This window comes from Girardinichthys multiradiatus, chromosome 13, assembly GCF_021462225.1.
Source record: "Girardinichthys multiradiatus isolate DD_20200921_A chromosome 13, DD_fGirMul_XY1, whole genome shotgun sequence".
Classification (NCBI taxonomy): domain Eukaryota; kingdom Metazoa; phylum Chordata; class Actinopteri; order Cyprinodontiformes; family Goodeidae; genus Girardinichthys; species Girardinichthys multiradiatus.
Window position 1 is genome coordinate 18,751,604 of NC_061806.1, and position 16,553 is coordinate 18,768,156.

A 16,553-nucleotide genomic window follows, 5' to 3' on the forward strand; every position below is an offset into this window, starting at 1 on the left:
TCTGGTGTTTTAGGATTTATTTAGTAAGCAAAAACACAGTGACTGGAAGGAACGCCAAAAATCAAAGAAAGGTTTCTTATTCAAATTATTGTGAATTTAGTATTATTATTTCATTTAAGAGGTTTTGGTCCTTTGTTAAAGTTTGTCAGAAGTGCATGCTTTCAGCCCTGCCTATACAAGTCTCATGTGTTCAATTACACATAATACTCAGTAGTTGCATCTACTATGATTAGAGTGGAATCTACCCTTTTGGGAGTCTTTAAAACACAGGGAAAAAAGATTTTATGTCTAATTTTCCCCCTGACAAATTAAATAGGACTTTTACAAGATCACAGGAAAGCCTTTTGGAGTAAAACTGATTGGACGTAGTCTTTTCTGCTTCATTTTCAGTTCTGCATTCAGCTGCATGTTGGGGAAAAAACAGGTCAGAGGTTGGAGTGTAGATTTTTGTGTGGGTGTCTTAGTACCCTTTGACCCCCTCTGACCCGCTGAACAGCAGCAAAGCTGGCCATCCAACTGGGAGCAGGGGAGGATGCAAAGGGGTCAGGAGAAACAATCAAGGAAAAAGCTTTCTCTCAGCCATGTTTTCTACTCATTCCCTCTGTTTCTCTCTTATTCAGCCTCTCATTTTATCCTCCCAAAACCAGAGCTGCACAAACTATACAAAACATGTGCCATGAACTTAATCGCAAAGGTGGGACAAAAATGCTTATTTTTCTAAAGACAGGCATGTTTTTTGAATTTATGTTCCAGGCTTTTAAGAGGTTTCCAGGGCCCAGGGATCATGAAAGTCACTCAACAGATAAATGACCGTGTAAACATTCAAATCAAGTGCGAGCAAGGAAAGCAATAAAAGGACTTGTTCTTTTTCCACCCTGAAAACAGCAGGCATGTCTAAACCTCGTTGAGCGTTAATCGCTCAACAAGGCGTCATTGTGGGAGAAATCGTAACTCATTGGTAACCCGTAGAAATCTCAGTTTTTCTCCTTTCTTTCTCACTTCTCATTGAAACGTTTTCTTCTGTTCATGCTTAATCAACAGAGCTCAGCCTCTCCAGCAAACTTTGGTTCTTTAAATTCAAAACAAGTTATATGTATTTGTTGGAGAGCAGAAATATATCTCGTATTGAAGACAGACAAAAGACATGGAAGATTTTTTTAAACACACACACATATCCACACATATCTCTCTTCCAGGGCCCCCTTTCCTCCCCCCATCCTTCCCATCCTCCACCTCCTCTCTCATCAAGGGTCATTTGCTCAGTTTCCTCCTGCCTATCCCAGCATTTTTCCTGATTGGTCGGTTTAGACAAGGCTCTGATTGGACCTGAGCCTTTTGCACCCCCTCTTCCTAAAAACACCTTCCCCTTTTACTGGAACATCCTACTTTCTGTTAGGACGGCCTCCCTGTCTGACTCTCCACCTCTGTTTTAGAAGCTCCACCTTCTCCGCAAATTGAGAAAGGCGTGTCAGGGCGCCATCTGGTGGCGTGAGTCTCTTAGATTAGGACATCGTGTTAGCACAGTGATTATTCAGTTCTACATTAAAAAAAGGTAATAAAAAAAAAATAAAATAAAATAAAATAAATGAATAAACATTTAAAAATGCATTACCTTAATCTAAAAACAATTAAATAAGGCAGAACATGAAAAACAGAATACGAGATGTTTCTGTTAAAGGAGGCTATGCACTTTTTAATTTCTCTATCCTTTAATGCCATCTAGTGTTTTCAGGAGTTAACTGTTTCAGAAAACTAAACAGGAGCACTACCTGTACAATCACAGTGGGAAAAAAGCAACCAGCAACTCCTGAGAATCAAAAATGCCAAGGTTCAAATATATTTTTAGAAACCTTACCATGTTTGCAGACTGATACATTTAATGAAGTTATCATCAGTTCTACAGACTTAGCATTCAGGGTTGCAGAGGTGCTGGAGCCAGAGCCAACAGATAATTGGTAAGAAATGGGGTACACTCAGGTCAGGGCATCAAGCTATTGCAAAGCACCCAGATACACAAGTTACACAATAACACCTAGGCACATTTTAGAGCAGCCCGTTAACCTAATATGGATGTTTTTGCACTGTGGGGTGAATCACATGGGCAAAACACATATGGGGCATGACACGAAACCAGCAACTTTCTAGTTGTGAGACAATGGGGCCGACCAATGTCCAAATACCTTAATAGCAAAAACTATAAACAGAACCCACAAGTGGCCCAGCAATTTAACATTTACAAAAAATCTGCTGGGCTCATTGTCACTATCATCCCTGGTTGTCATTCATGCAAGAATTTCCACTGACTACGACCCTAAAAATACAGCTAGATTCACAGTGAATTAGCCTAACAAAAACATCAATTGGAGATTGAGTTTCTCAGGCTGTGTGGGATCTGCAAGGTGCTGTATAACTTGCCAGTGGTAAAACTTGCAAGAGCCAGAGATGCAAGTACATCCAACTGGGAAGAGAAATTACTCCTTTAAAGGTATGGCTGGGATCAGCATATTTATGATTCACTGTTAAAATAACACTAGCGCTCACAGATGGTGTGAAAGCCCTGGTGGAAAACAGTTAAACATTTGCTGGTAGTTCCGTTTATGTTTGGCCACAGAGTTCTGGACCGAAGGCTGTTTTATCCAGGGTGTTCTGTGGTGCCTGGTTCATCACATGAATATTAATACGGTGCTAAAACCAAGTCTGTTGAACTACAGTAGCTGGTGTTTTTTATAGCCTATAAAGAACAGCCATCCATGACTATTGTGTGTTTTTTAGTGTTTAATGTTGGGAGCAATGAGCACCATTACATTCATACCCAAGCCAGCAGACTGCTGCATCTGCTTGTTTGATGGAAAACTGTGGTCCACAACGCTGTAACAGAAACCCCGAGGTAGTCCTAGCTCTGCTCACAACTTATACATTTGATTTCATTCTAGAGATTATTTGTAAAATGACCAAAATCAACACCCAACTCATTCCTGTAGGACAAATAAAACACTTATAATTGAAGTGAGATCCACAATTAACATGTTTCCTCAAGAGTCTTATTTCCTTGGTGACAGTGCATCAAGTGCTTTCATAACGCTATTATAGCTCTTAATAATAATAAAGCTGCAGCTGAAAATATTCCCCAGTCAATGTATTTATTACTTCTAGATTTAAGGTCAGTGCAAGCTGCAGTTTCTAAATTGACTCCATGACCTTTGAGTTAATGTCTTGAGTTTATAAATCAAACAGAAGGTTGAACATGTCACTAAAAAAATGGGGATTCTGGTTTTTTTCTGCTAATACAGACAAGATGTAGATAACTTGCTCACCCTTATTCACACCATTTTAAAACATTTCATCAAAAGGAAAGTAATGTCATCTACTGAAACAATCATGGTAGGTAGAAAAGCTCCGGTTAGCTTCTGCTAAATAATTCCTACCCCTAAACTTTTCCACATTCTGTTGCATTTCAACCACAACCTTCAATGTATTGTAATGGGGTTTCATGTAATTAACCAAACTACAATATACAAAACGACAGATACCTTTGAATCAGGAATGAACTTTACCTGGGCCATTCTAACTCATGCTGTTAGCTAAACCATACCATTGTAACTCTGGCTGTATCATTCGAATTGCCATTTCCCATCATCTCTGACAAGCTTTCCTACTCCTGCTGAAGAAAAGTATCCCCACAGCTTGATGCTGCCACCACCATGTTTCACGTTGTGGTGGCAGTGGGAATGGTTTCCACCACACGCAGCATTTTTTAAGTAAGCCCTGTATATTTGAGGTTTCCCCTGACTAGAGTACCTTCTCCCACATGTTTAATTTATTCTCTACATGGCTTGTGGCAAGCACAACCTCTGCTGATTAACTTTCAACAGTGGTTTCTGTGCTGCAATTCTTTCATAAAGAACAGATTTGTAGAGTGCGGCACTAATAGTTGACCTGTCAAAAGAATCTCCCAAGTGAACCATGAATCTCCACAGCTCCTCCAGAGGTACCTTGGGCCTCTTTGCTGTTTCTGTGCATCATGCTGTCCTCACCCACCCTGTGAGTTTAGCTGGAGGTTCATGTCTTGATAGTTTTACAGTTGTGCCACATTCCTTTGAAGATGATGGACTAAACAGTTCTCTGTATGTTCAAAGGTTGGGATATTGTTTTATTAAACTAACCCTGTTTTAAACTTCTCTAAAATGTTAACCCAGGCCTGTCATCTAGGTTCCTTGGTCTTGATGATGCACTTTGTTCACTGATGTTCTGACTATCCTCTGACGCCTTCAGAGAACAGCTCCATTTATACTAAGATTAAATATATTCTGGTGGACTATTTTCTAATTAAGTGGCTTTTAAAGGCAACTGGTTGCACACAATTTCATTTGGGGGTATCAGAGTAAAGGGGGTGTCTTTTCAGATAGTTATTAGTAAAAACGTTTGTAACAAAATGTTTATCTACTTCACAATTATCCATGACTTTGTGTTAATTCTGACATAAAATCCCCACCTGAAATTCCGTGTTTGTAACTTGACAAAATGTGAGAAAGTTTAATTTGGCAGGAACACTTTTGTGTCACTGCATCTTTAACTGTTTTTCTGGTCGCTCTCATTCTGTGTCCAGCTTTTACACAGACCACACATGCAGCGCTGGGTGTCCTGTGTCAGCTAATTGTGACATACGTTATAATGTTTTGATCCCAAAGAAATGGATTTGATCACCGTCTGAACCATAAGCGGTCAGGAGGGCTTGATGAATGGGTCTCCTTTTAGAGTGTGCAGGCATCTGAAGTGTTGTGATGATGACCTGCCTGATGTCTAAGTGAGGGTGAAGATAAAGCTCCACATAAATCAGCTCAGCGGAGAGGTAACAGAAGACTCCCACATCTCATATCAGGAATTTGAGGGTGTCCACGTCTGGGAAAGGAATTCTGGGATCATAGCCAAACTTTAAACAAGATGTTTAGAGAGACAAGGAGGGAGCAGTGATAACAGAGAATCTGTTTTCACATTTCCTTTGGTTTCTCTGGAGTTTGTCTTGTGTTAGTTTGTTTATCTCCGTCTTCCTTCGCATAATCTTGTGAAGAGTTTCCAGTAAACTAGAGCAAACAAATCTGCAAAATGTAAATCCAATGAAATACTAGCATTTAATTCTCAGAAGATTCTGTATTTGTCAAACAATATTATGTCAGGCACAGATGACATTGACTGACATTTGGAAGGGATAAATCAAGATTAGTAAAACGATGACTTGTCTCTGTAGTTTAAGGGTTAAAACAAAAAAACATAATACATAATGTATGTCTTGTTATTTTGACCTTGATACTAAGCAATATATAGGATTAATATTGTCGCCTACCACCCAAAGCTGTCATGACGCTGCCACCAACATGCTCTTTTTTCAGTTTCCACACCATAAATAACCACCAATATTTTCAAAGCCTTCTTTAAGCCAGCTGACAGAGGGTGTTCAGCAGCAATTCCCCATGCTTCAGAGGAAAATTTGGTCACTCTGGCACGTCTCTCTGACATCTCATTACTTTAAACCATATGAGAGAAAGTTTTGGTGGTTTTCAAACCGTGTTTTTTTTTTACCTTGGCGTGTTTTGATTATGCTAACCAGTCTATGCTCTGTAGAGAATTCTTCCCATTTTAAGCAAAACATGAGACTGGAACAGTTGCATTTATGCTAAGTGTACTTGCAGCACTTCATTTATCAAGCTAACAGTTTGCTATAGTTGAACTGGGCAAATGTTTCCTGCCAATGACCAAATGACTCACTTTGATAAATCTGCTGGTTGCAAGTTGCAGTAAATAGCCACAATGAAGATACACATTAGTGATGCACCTATATAGGCAAAAGAAGAGCATTATAATGTCCAAATATGTTATGAGAATGCAAGATTTCCCAAAATAAATATATTATTTATAAAACACAGGGATGATGGCTATATTTCTATCCAGGATGCAGGACAAGCTTTAAAAACATGTAGAAGCAGAGGGCAGGGGGAAGATGGCCTGAAAGCATGTAGATGGAAAGATGAAAAGGCCAGTGGGGTGGCGAAAGATGAGCATTAAAAACATTAGGAAGAGAGAATTACAGCTTCAGAGAACAAGGTCTACTAGGGAGTGCTCTATGAGCTCAGCTAAAGAACAAAGGGAAAGGTTTATTGAAGCCCTCTGCAGATAGTGCACAGGATGAGTGTCCGACACGTGGTCGTAAATCCCAAATCCCACCGTCCGCAAGCCAGGGCCAGGGTCAGGCAAAGAAAGCACAAAGAGACGAGCTGAGAAGATGGGAGGAAAATGATAATACAGAAAGGTAAACTGAGATGTAAGCCTTCTTAAGGCTAAATCTGTATCACTAAAACCAGATGTGACTGCAATTCTTTTCCTCTGAGTTACTTTAACCACGGTATTGCATGTTCTTTTTGTTCAGGCATGGCAACATGGGAAATGACAACAATTTCAGGGTCGAGGTGCATTGATCAAATTAAAATTCCCCTTCCGGCTGTCACTGTCACCGTTGTTTAACAGGGATTCCTCTCATTCAGTGTGCTATTGGTCCAAGCACGACTACAAATGACTCATTACTGCCTTTACCTTTTGAAACCTGTGAAATATAAATAATTGGTGACGTCAATCCGGTCCGGTAAATACCATTCTTACTATTTGCATGCTGGGTGCAGTGATACCCATCTTGAATACAGTACAGTGGAAAAAAATACGTATAAGATTTGTGTAAAATTTTTTTTTTTAATATAAATTGTTTTGTAGGCGCACATTACGCCGAAGATTTGTTGAAATCATGTAAAATCCATTGTATTTGTATTCATTTCACTCAAACCTTTCTATGTGTTGCTAAGTAAGAACCACAAACTTGTATTGTATAGGGATATGTGATAGACAAACACAAAGTAGAAACTCTGCCCTAATGTTGTGTAGCCTCTGACAAGTTTGCCAGATATGTGGAAAGCACAACTGTTCTCTCACCTGAGCTGCGAATCTCTACAGCTCCTATAGAGTTACCACAGGCCCTTTTGTCTGCTTCTCCGATCAATGCTCTCCTTACACCACCTGTCAGTTTAGGTGGACCACCACGACTTTGCAGCTGCAACTGTCCCGTACTCTTTCCATTTTTGAATGATGGATGTGCTTCATGAGATGTTTAGAGCTGAAGATATTGTTTCACAAGCTACAATGTTTAAAACATCTCCACGACTTTCTCCCTGACATGTCTGCTATGTTCCTACGTCTTCATGATGCTGCTCCTTCATTAACGTTCTCAAAGAAAACCTCTGAGGCCTTCGCAGAACTGCTGTATTGACTGAGAATAAATTAAACACAGGTACACTATATGCTTATTAAGGTGACTTCTGAAGACTTTTGATTTTATTTGGAAGCATCATAATAAAGGGGGCTGCATACATACTATACGACCCAAAATGTACATGTTGTATTAGTTCACAATTTAAGATGAAAAGATTGATTACAAGGCTTTTTAAACTACCGAAACTTGTTTCCAGCATTACAAGTTGTTACGAACCGATAACTGAATCAGTCCAATTAGTAAAGTGTGCTTAGTTGTTTATGTCGTCTGTTCTCAGAAGAAACAAAAGCATCCTGTTCATTTAGCAGCCCAATTAGTGCATACATTCATGCATACCTTTTCAGGTGTGACTGGTGGATCTGTCAGGAATTTGCCTTGTTTAAATGAAACCTAAAAATAAATGTACACGTGTCACTTTGTTCATGTGTGTGTGCCAGGTTTCATATTGTGACGTGGGTTTTCACTGGGTTTAAATGACACGTGGAAGGGCGATCAGTGGGAAATAAGCCACATGTCCAAACACAGTTCAGAAAGAAATAACACAGATTTCAACATGTTAACAGCAGCCATACTGTCAGCGCTCCTGACGATGGGGTGTCTTGGAGGGGCGGTGGCGTCGGACTTCTTTGGGAAATCCTTCCACAATGATGAAACCCTGCAGAGCAGCAATGATGACAGACACTCTGTGTGGAAACAGGCACGCAAGCAGGTAAGAAGCGACCAATGAATCGATTGTTTTTGGGTCTCCAGATGGCCGAGGATCAGTTGATTCTGCTGTATTTTAGATAATACATCATGAATGGCAGACAGTTTTCTCCAGCTCAGGGAGGGCTAAACCGAAGATGTAGGGCACAAACCTTCAGGGACAGAAATTTACAGCTCAACTTTGAAAAATGGCAATGAACCCTTTAGATCAAGTAGAAATCCTTTGTACCATCACACTAATAGAAATGCATTTTATCAGCTGAAGAGTAATACCAGTGTTTACTCTTGTAGGACAGATTACTAGAATGTTCTGCTTTCTGAGCAAAGCTTAAAAACTGCTTTCCAGTTTCACCTGTAAGAAACTGTGATCTGAAAGCGACCTCACATAACTTGTTAAGGCTACCTGTGGGATTGATGAATTAATTAATCAACTTTGTAACTCTATGCTAATGTTTTGGAAGTTTTGTGTGTTATCAATAATCTTTTTGGATTATTTCCAGTAAATCTTCACTGAACAACATTTCCTCACTTCCTATCCTTTTACAATTTTTTGACTTGTTTGTTTACATTTTAAGCTTATTTTCCTGTGCCCTTTGGATTACACTTGTATATATGATAAGCACTAACTAAATATTGATTGATTGATTGATTGATTGATTAATTGATTGATTTTGCTCAACAATTCATCGCTTGGTAGCACTAAAAAAAGCATTAAACCATTTGATTTGAGAACTGAACATGTAAAATTGTTGGCTTTGACTTGTAGAACAACTAAAAACAGTAACAATTTCATTTAATCTGATTAAATGCAATTCTAATATGTCCAGATGGCTAGCGGAATCCGCAGAAGTTTGGATATGGAAAGCTTCAAGCTACACGTGACCCCGGCCACCAGCAAGATGAGCCTGCCGACCATCATCAGGCTGTACCCCCCCACTGCCAAACCTCTCCACATGCACGCCAACATGCCCCTGCGCTTCGGCAGGGACAGCAATGACGAGAGAGTGCCCAACTCCAGCCCCAACATGCCTCAGAGATTCGGGAGGTCCTGGGAGGTGATGTGTGGAGAGTGCCGCGAGGTCCGCGACGCCCCCAGCCCATTGCTGCCTCAAAGATTTGGAAGAAACGTTCCTTACTGGAGCCTCCTCAGGACTCTGGCCAGTGAACACATATTGGACACTGGTTTGCACTGGTAGGGATCTGACAGTCTTAAATTTCCATCTTACCCTAACGCTAACCACTAACCCTGCTTCTGGAGTAAGCTTTGCTGAGATTAATGGAAGAAAATGTTGGCTTTATCTTATCTAACAGGACTGAAGATTTTGACTTTAAGACCAGCTCTGAAGAAGATGTAGAGACAAAGAGAAGACCTTCAAAGGACGATCAGATCTAACTGGACCACCGTTGATTCCTGATTACAGCATTTGGTGTTCTTATTGTAAAGATGTTTCAGGTTATTAAAGCAAAGCTTTGATCTAGAGTGTTTCAATTTATGTTGTCTTCTGAAAAATAATGTCACTGTCAGTATGAGAAACTGATCTTAAATAGTGAATGATGAAGTTTACACAAAAAGTAAAAAAATAAAGCTTCAAGCACTGAAATCATCATGACATCAACCTGTCATACTTCCCCAGCAGCTACAGAACCGTCTCCACATTATAAGAGATGTTCTGATGAAAAAACATAAAGGTTCTTCGTCAAGTATTATGACTTTGACTATTTCTCTTAAAGTCTACAGTTTACATAATCCACACTTTGATCCAGTAGAGGGCAATGGATATGGTTTCAGCTCCAAGTGGTTCATGACAAATGGGGCAAAACTGAACCTGTTAGCAAGCTGACGATAAAGCAGTTGTTGTACCAACTGAACACTAGAGGGAGACACCAAAGAACTAAAACGTGTACACAATGCCCTTTATCACACTTAAATTTAGTTGTTTTTTTTATTATTAGATATACATAAGAATTAGGTAAGAGGGAAGAAAAGTATTCATACTCCTGACAAAAAAATTATGTAATAATGTAAAATTATTTCCACTCAGACAAGAAATTTGTTTCTGATAGGGAATGAGACGGGCATCTCTCAAAAGATAATCAACAAGTGGTATAATATTTGTCATGGATCCTGTATTTCTAGACTCTCTTTGGCGATGAGCTCCTAATATTTGAGGTGGGAGGTCTCCCTACCATCACCCTAATCTTTAGATCCCTTCACAGATTCTCTGTTAGATTTAAGTTGACTGGGCTGCTCCAAAACGGTCAGAAGAAACATGCTGGTAAAATTAAAAGCAAACTTTATAACTAAATCTGTCAGAGGTATGAATAAATCTGCACTGGAATGTTTGTACTGGGAAAGTCAAACCATTCAGGCTTTTGTAAGATACACAATCTTACAAATAAAAACTATTAAAATATACTTGATATTATGGACACACCGGATAGTGTAAAAGTACTTATAGCACTTCACACTTTTTCACATTACAACCACAGACTTCAAAGTTTTTTATTAGGGTTGTTTTATATGATAGACCACCATGAGTTGAATTTAAGCAGAGATGTGGAAAATAGCTTGTTTATTCACTAGTGTGACAGGTTGCCTGTTCTGTAGTACATAACATATACAGCTATGGATATGGACACTTTTTAAAATATGTATCTCAAGAAATAAAAAAACAGTTTGTAACAATCAGGTAAAAAATTGTTGTTTTTTTTTTCTCTCTAGTGCAATATTTGCTGCAAATGGTAATTATATAAATAAATACACAAACTGCTATTTATATGAGGATTATCAAATTTTCCTCGTTATGTTCTTAGTTTTTCCGTAACCAGCCATCAGAAATCTTAACATTACCAACAAAGAAGAAACTCAGAGCAGGAGGTACTTGTCTGACTCAACTTTTTGTCCTAAAAAGTAAAAGAAAATCTGTGACTCCAATGCAACAAGCACTGAACCAAAGCATTACAAACATGTGAACTATTGGCCCAATGCCAATTGGCCATATATGTGAATAACACACTTATATAAGACTTCGGTAAAGTTAGAAAGATATTCACAGATTCGGCTTTTCCGGATCAATAACTCATCAGCGGAACATTGCTTCTACAAACCCGACACCTCTCTGCAACCCCAGCAAGGCAGACAGTGAGCTACAGTCGTATTTTCCTTAAAACGAGCCCACCACCGCACTGGGAGACTCGCATTGGCCCCCATGCAGAGATCGCTGCTCCTCAAATGCGCAGGGACCGTCTGCAAATTGCAACACCAGAAAAATACGATGGAGAAATATTCAATAGCGTCGCCAAGGAGAGGTGTATAGCCATTAAAATCATTTTATGTGTATGTGATCTCACGATTTTTATAATACATTTCTTGGATTGGAAAATAATACTTTTAAAAAATGTAGGAATTTCCCAACCGTAGCCAAATATTCAGTAAAATCTCTTTTGCTAGGTGTAGGAGAGAAAAAAAAAACATCACGAATACCAGTGTGCTCTACAATCAAATAGCTTTGGATAATGGGCTTTCATTTTAATAATGTTTAATCATTAAAGTAAGCAATAACTTCACTATAGCACGTTGTAGTGCCATCAAACACATAGTACACAGAAAGTACCTCATCTTGATCATACTACAACTCTTATTTTGGAAAAATGTGCTTAAATAGATTTTTTATGATTTTTTTTACCATTAAAATATGTATAAAATGGTCAATAACTTTACTATCGAATGTTATATTGTGTGGCCTTTATGGGTTTTTCTTTGTAGATAGAACTAATGTAAACCTGGATAAATTAGTACATGAACCATTTGAATCAAGTGATTGCAACAAATGGTTTTGGTTATTCATTTAATTTGCTTAGGTATAGTCATTTAAATTTACAATAGTCGGAACATTTTAAGTTATATAAAGTCAAGTTGTTTAAGTATTCAGTAACAGAAAAAGTGGGTCTACTAGAGAGTGTACTTAAGATTACAATATTCAAAATGTATTTTGAGTCTACTATACATAAAATCATAGCTTAATTGAAAATACTAACTAGAACTAAAATATATCAATCCAGTTAAATTCTTCTTTTGTAAGTGAGCAAGTTGGAGTGATGTGGAGCCTGCAGGCAATTCCCACTGCAGTCTTCCTCATTATAATGCAAGAAACAAGACAGAAAATGGTATTCAGGTGAACAGGATTTTGTGTGCAGCTGTAAGGGCTTCTTTAATATTGGGATTTTTATTATTCATTGGGATTTGATTTTATGTAATATTGCATGAACAAGCTGCAAGACTTTTTTGTGTGCTCATGTAATGGTGTTCGATCTCAGGTTGTGACACATTGCAAACAGCAAAGGAAAAGTTAAATATTATTTGGTTGTAATACAGAGTTATTATCAGTATAAGCAAGTCTGCATCAATAAAGGCAAAGTTATGTTTATTCAAAAGATTCAAGATGAGGTGTTCTCTGTGTGTTATGAGTTTGATGGCACTACAATATGCTATAGTGAAGTTATTGACCATTTTATACATATTTTACTGAATATTTTGGCTATTTAGGCTATAGTCTTTGGGAAATTCCTAAAAAAAAAACAATTTTGGTGTTAATTTCCAATCCAAGAAATGTATTATAAAAATCGTGAGATCACATACACATAAAATGATTTTAATGGCAATACACCTCTCCTTGGCGAGGCTATTGAATATTTCTCCATCGTATTTTTCTGGTGTTGCAATTTGCAGACGGTCCCTGCGCATTTGAGGAGCAGCGAGCTCTGCATAGAGGTCAATGCAGCCTGTTACAATACCCGCACTTCCAGAGTGGTCCTTAGCCCCGCCCCCTTTGTGCCCCCCATCCGCCCTTCGGCGAAGCACGCATCGAAGCGGACTTCGCCGAAGTATATTACCCACAATTCACTGCTGCAGATGACGTTCTGAGCAAAAACCAATCACAACCGTCAACGTAACCAGCCATCAAATCAGAATAACAAGAACTGCGTAAACTTTAGACAGCAAGCCGACAAATATATTTTTACTGGTTTTCCAGGTTCAACATTGTGAGATACCACTGGGTTCAGAGTGATTCTGGGCAGTCATTAGGCCATAACATTGAAGTTACCTTTCAATGGCGCCGCGAGAGTCTGGTGTATAAACCTACGTCACTTCCTGCACTTTCTTCTCCTCAAAACAATTGCTTGTTGCAGTTTTAAATAGTTCTTTTTAGCAGCAAGACTGTAAAAACCGCTCTGGTTCCCGCCCTTTTTGATGTTGCAGTTACGTTGCAGAGGTGCTAGTCGATGACGTAACCCCTACTGTCCCAATTCTCCAATTTTGCACGCTTGTAACCTGCGCCCTTGAACCCTTACATGCACTTGTACAAAGTAAACACTTCATAGAGGGGCGTAGGGTGTAGTGTGGGTATTGGGGCTACCAGCGCGGTGTTTGGCTCGTTTTGAGGAAAATACGACTGTAGCTCACTGTCTGCCTTGCTGGGGTTGCAGAGAGGTGTTGGTTTTGTAGAAGCAATGTTCCGCTGATGAGTTATTGATCCGGAAAAGCCGAATATGTGAATATCTTTCTAACTTTACCGAAGTCTTATTCAAGCCGACCTAAACACGCCCCTCTCTGAAACGTTACTTCATAGACTTTAGGGTTCAAGTCCCGTTAGATCGCAGCAACACGAGATTTCTAGGTCAGAGAAAGAAAGACGACATCTACCCCAGGGGCGTTCCAATCTGACGGTACTATTTGCCTCTTGTTTGCCTCCTCTGTAATTTCTTGCTCTGCGTTGTTTGCTTTTTTAGTTCAGAAGCTTTTATATGTTTGTTGTAATTTTCCACTCGCCTTTCGATGTGGCTGATTGTGTCTCCTGTTGTGCTTTCCTCCCCTACCCAGCTGCCAGCCATGGGGGACATTCAGAAAGGGAAGAAGGTGTTTGTCCAGAAGTGTTCCCAGTGCCACACTGTGGAGGAAGGGGGGAGCCATAAGGTGGGGCCAAATCTCTGGGGGTTGTTTGGACGGAAGACGGGCCAAGCACCTGGATACTCCTATACTCAGGCCAACAAGACGAAAGGTATGGATCACTACAGACATGCACAGAATATTAGCTTCTGTTTAAGAAATGAACAATTAAGCAGGTGACTGGATAATAGACAGCATGTTCATGGGTCACTTTTTAAAGTTACAAAGGGCATGTCATCTCAAGAGTTTTAATGATGTAAAGGCAATAAATGTGATTTAATCCATGTTAATCCATGATCACTGAATTAAAAATGTAGCACCATGTATAAAGTTTCAACTTCCTTCAGACATCTTAATTTCCAAAATAGCAATAAACACATCTGAAGCAAACAAGTACGATAGTTAGCGGGTTTGTCTTTATTTTACTTTTATATTTACTCATGGCAGAGCATCGCAGAGTCATGAAAAAGTATTGACACCCATTGAATCCATTTGCTGATGTTACAGCTGCGAGCTTTAACGGGTTTTATTTGGATTTTATGTGATAGACCAACAGAAGGTAGCGCAATGACACGTGCTTTGCAATAATTTTTTACAAATAAAGGTCTGCAAAGCATGGTTTGCGATTGTATTCAGGCTCCCTTACTCTGATACGCCCAAATAAAATCCAGTCAGACCAACTGGCTTCAGAAGCTACCTAATCATTAGATAGAATCCACCTTTATGTAATTTAATCGCAGTATAAACCCAGCTGGTTTATACAGGTTTGTCAGAGAACATTAGTGAACAGACAAAACCATAAAGATCAGGGAACACAGCAGACAAGTGAGCTGTGAAGATCTCACAGAGCATATCTGAGACAGGTTTGTGCAACACTGGACTACAAACCTACCAAGACATGGCCGTCCACCTAAACTAACAAGTTAGGAGTATTAACCGGAGAAGCAGCTAAGGCACCTATGGTAACTCTGGAGGAGCTGTGGAGATCCACAACTCCTCAGCTAGGAGGATTTGCTAAGAGGTCAACTATTAGTCTGTCCTTTATGGAAGAGAGACCAGAAGAAAGCCATTGTTGAAAGAAAGCCATAAGAAGCCCTGTTTTCAGTTTGCCAATAAGCCATGTATGGGACACAACAAACATATGGAACAAGGTGCCTAACTGTGTTGGAGCTACTTTGCTTCGCAGAATGGGCAGAAATCCCACTCTGAGATGTTCAAAATGAGACATACTTCAAAAAACCGGCAGCTGTACTTGCAGCAACAAAAGTCTGTAGTTGAAATGTGACAAAATGCAAACATTTTAAGAGGAATGAACGCTTTTCCAGGTAATTCATACTAATTTGCTGTCTTAAAATAAAGTATTCTGCAAACATTTATTTCATATGTACACAGGTCAAAGACACAAAATGTACCTCTTTTTCTTTCTCATGTCTACTTGCAATCAACTCAACAACACCAATGTTTGTAGCTTCTCCTCCCATCAGAATATCGGTGTTTCTCTTGCTCCACCTTAAGGGGAGCCTGTTTTCTGTATTTAAAGTAAAGACATCAGGTCTGAACAGGCAGAGCGATGTTCTAACACCAGGCAATAAACCATCACACTGACAGACATTCATCAGGCGGTATTTCTGAAAACATTACTGCATATTCCATATGCTCTTGATTTTTTGTTTGTTTGTTTTGTTTTCCATTTAGGTATCATATGGAATGAGGAAACTCTGAATGTCTACCTTGAAAACCCAAAGAAGTACATTCCAAGTACCAAGATGGTCTTCGCTGGAATGAAAAAGAAAAAAGAGCGAGAAGACGTTATTGCCTACTTGAAGCATGTTACCTCTTAATACACCGATAACCCCAGACTACACAGAGAGTTCCTGCAAAGTTCACTTTGCTAAAACAAATATTTGTCTTTGACTGATAATTGGAGGTTTATTCCTGAATTGCTTTTGAAAAGTTGGTTGTAAAAAATCTTTAAACTGTTGACTAACCACGATGTTTCCCTAAAACTGCCTGTTTTTAATGACCATGAGTCACATTGCCTGCAGTTTTTGGGGAAAGCACAAGTTTTATTGCTTTGTGCACCTGAGATGACCACATGCATATTTACTCAAGTCTTATTTTGTGTCTGCATTTAACTTCATTTTTTTTCTAAGCTACAGGATTCATTGTGTGCTCCTTTTCCATGTTGCATGAATGGAACATGTTGGTCTTATTCTTAGTTGACTTTTGGGGCTTTTGTATCTTACAGGGTTGTGTTTTTATAAACTAGAACTTTGAGTGAGGAGGACCTTGCCTTATTTATGTGGTCATTCTTCCTTTTTCTGTTTGTTTTGAGGACAGAATGCTCAACCCAATCTGGTACTTAGATCCAGTAATTTAGAAAGTTGGAAAAATAACCAGGTAAAGAGGAGAGAATAGTAACTACATTTGTAGATTTTCTGCTCGTTAAATGTTATCAACCATGTCACCCTTTTTTACTCATTGTGTTTTCAACATACCCTTGAATTTGACCCTGACTAAATGGGAATGCCTCAAAACATGTGATATAACCAAAGATTTCAGAAGGGTATTGTTTCCACGGCTTTACCT

General features: G+C 39.1%; 2 protein-coding genes across 3 annotated transcripts; both read left to right on the top strand.

Moving 5' to 3' along the window:
- The first annotated feature begins 7,822 nt into the window (after positions 1-7,822).
- npvf (neuropeptide VF precursor) lies at positions 7,823-9,562 on the top strand. Its single transcript, XM_047384523.1, has 3 exons — positions 7,823-8,021; positions 8,845-9,209; positions 9,329-9,562. Exons 1-3 carry the CDS (start codon positions 7,824-7,826, stop codon positions 9,408-9,410), a joined length of 645 nt encoding a protein of 214 aa, XP_047240479.1. The 5' UTR covers position 7,823; the 3' UTR covers positions 9,411-9,562.
- A 3,841-nt stretch (positions 9,563-13,403) lies between these two features.
- LOC124879705 (cytochrome c iso-1/iso-2-like) lies at positions 13,404-16,246 on the top strand. 2 transcript variants are annotated; one of them, XM_047384421.1, is made up of 3 exons: positions 13,404-13,744; positions 13,899-14,076; positions 15,660-16,246. In XM_047384421.1, exons 2-3 carry the CDS (start codon positions 13,908-13,910, stop codon positions 15,803-15,805), a joined length of 315 nt encoding a protein of 104 aa, XP_047240377.1. In that variant the 5' UTR covers positions 13,404-13,744; positions 13,899-13,907; the 3' UTR covers positions 15,806-16,246. The 2 variants fall into 2 exon arrangements, with proteins under 2 accessions (XP_047240377.1, XP_047240376.1); XM_047384420.1 differs by lacking the exon at positions 13,404-13,744 and having other exon boundaries at positions 13,751-14,076.
- The last annotated feature ends 307 nt before the right edge of the window (positions 16,247-16,553 follow it).

What these genes read in the sequence shown, in the direction of transcription:
- LOC124879705 (XM_047384420.1), top strand. Translation starts at nt 13,854, where the DNA reads ATGTGGCTGATTGTGTCTCCTGTTGTGCTTTCCTCCCCTACCCAGCTG. An exon ending in TCAGGCCAACAAGACGAAAG is followed by an intron (nt 14,077 to 15,659) that starts GTATGGATCACT and finishes TTTTCCATTTAG; the next exon opens with GTATCATATGGAATGAGGAA.
- npvf (XM_047384523.1), top strand. Translation starts at nt 7,824, where the DNA reads ATGTCCAAACACAGTTCAGAAAGAAATAACACAGATTTCAACATGTTA. An exon ending in GGAAACAGGCACGCAAGCAG is followed by an intron (nt 8,022 to 8,844) that starts GTAAGAAGCGAC and finishes TAATATGTCCAG; the next exon opens with ATGGCTAGCGGAATCCGCAG. An exon ending in TTGGACACTGGTTTGCACTG is followed by an intron (nt 9,210 to 9,328) that starts GTAGGGATCTGA and finishes CTTATCTAACAG; the next exon opens with GACTGAAGATTTTGACTTTA.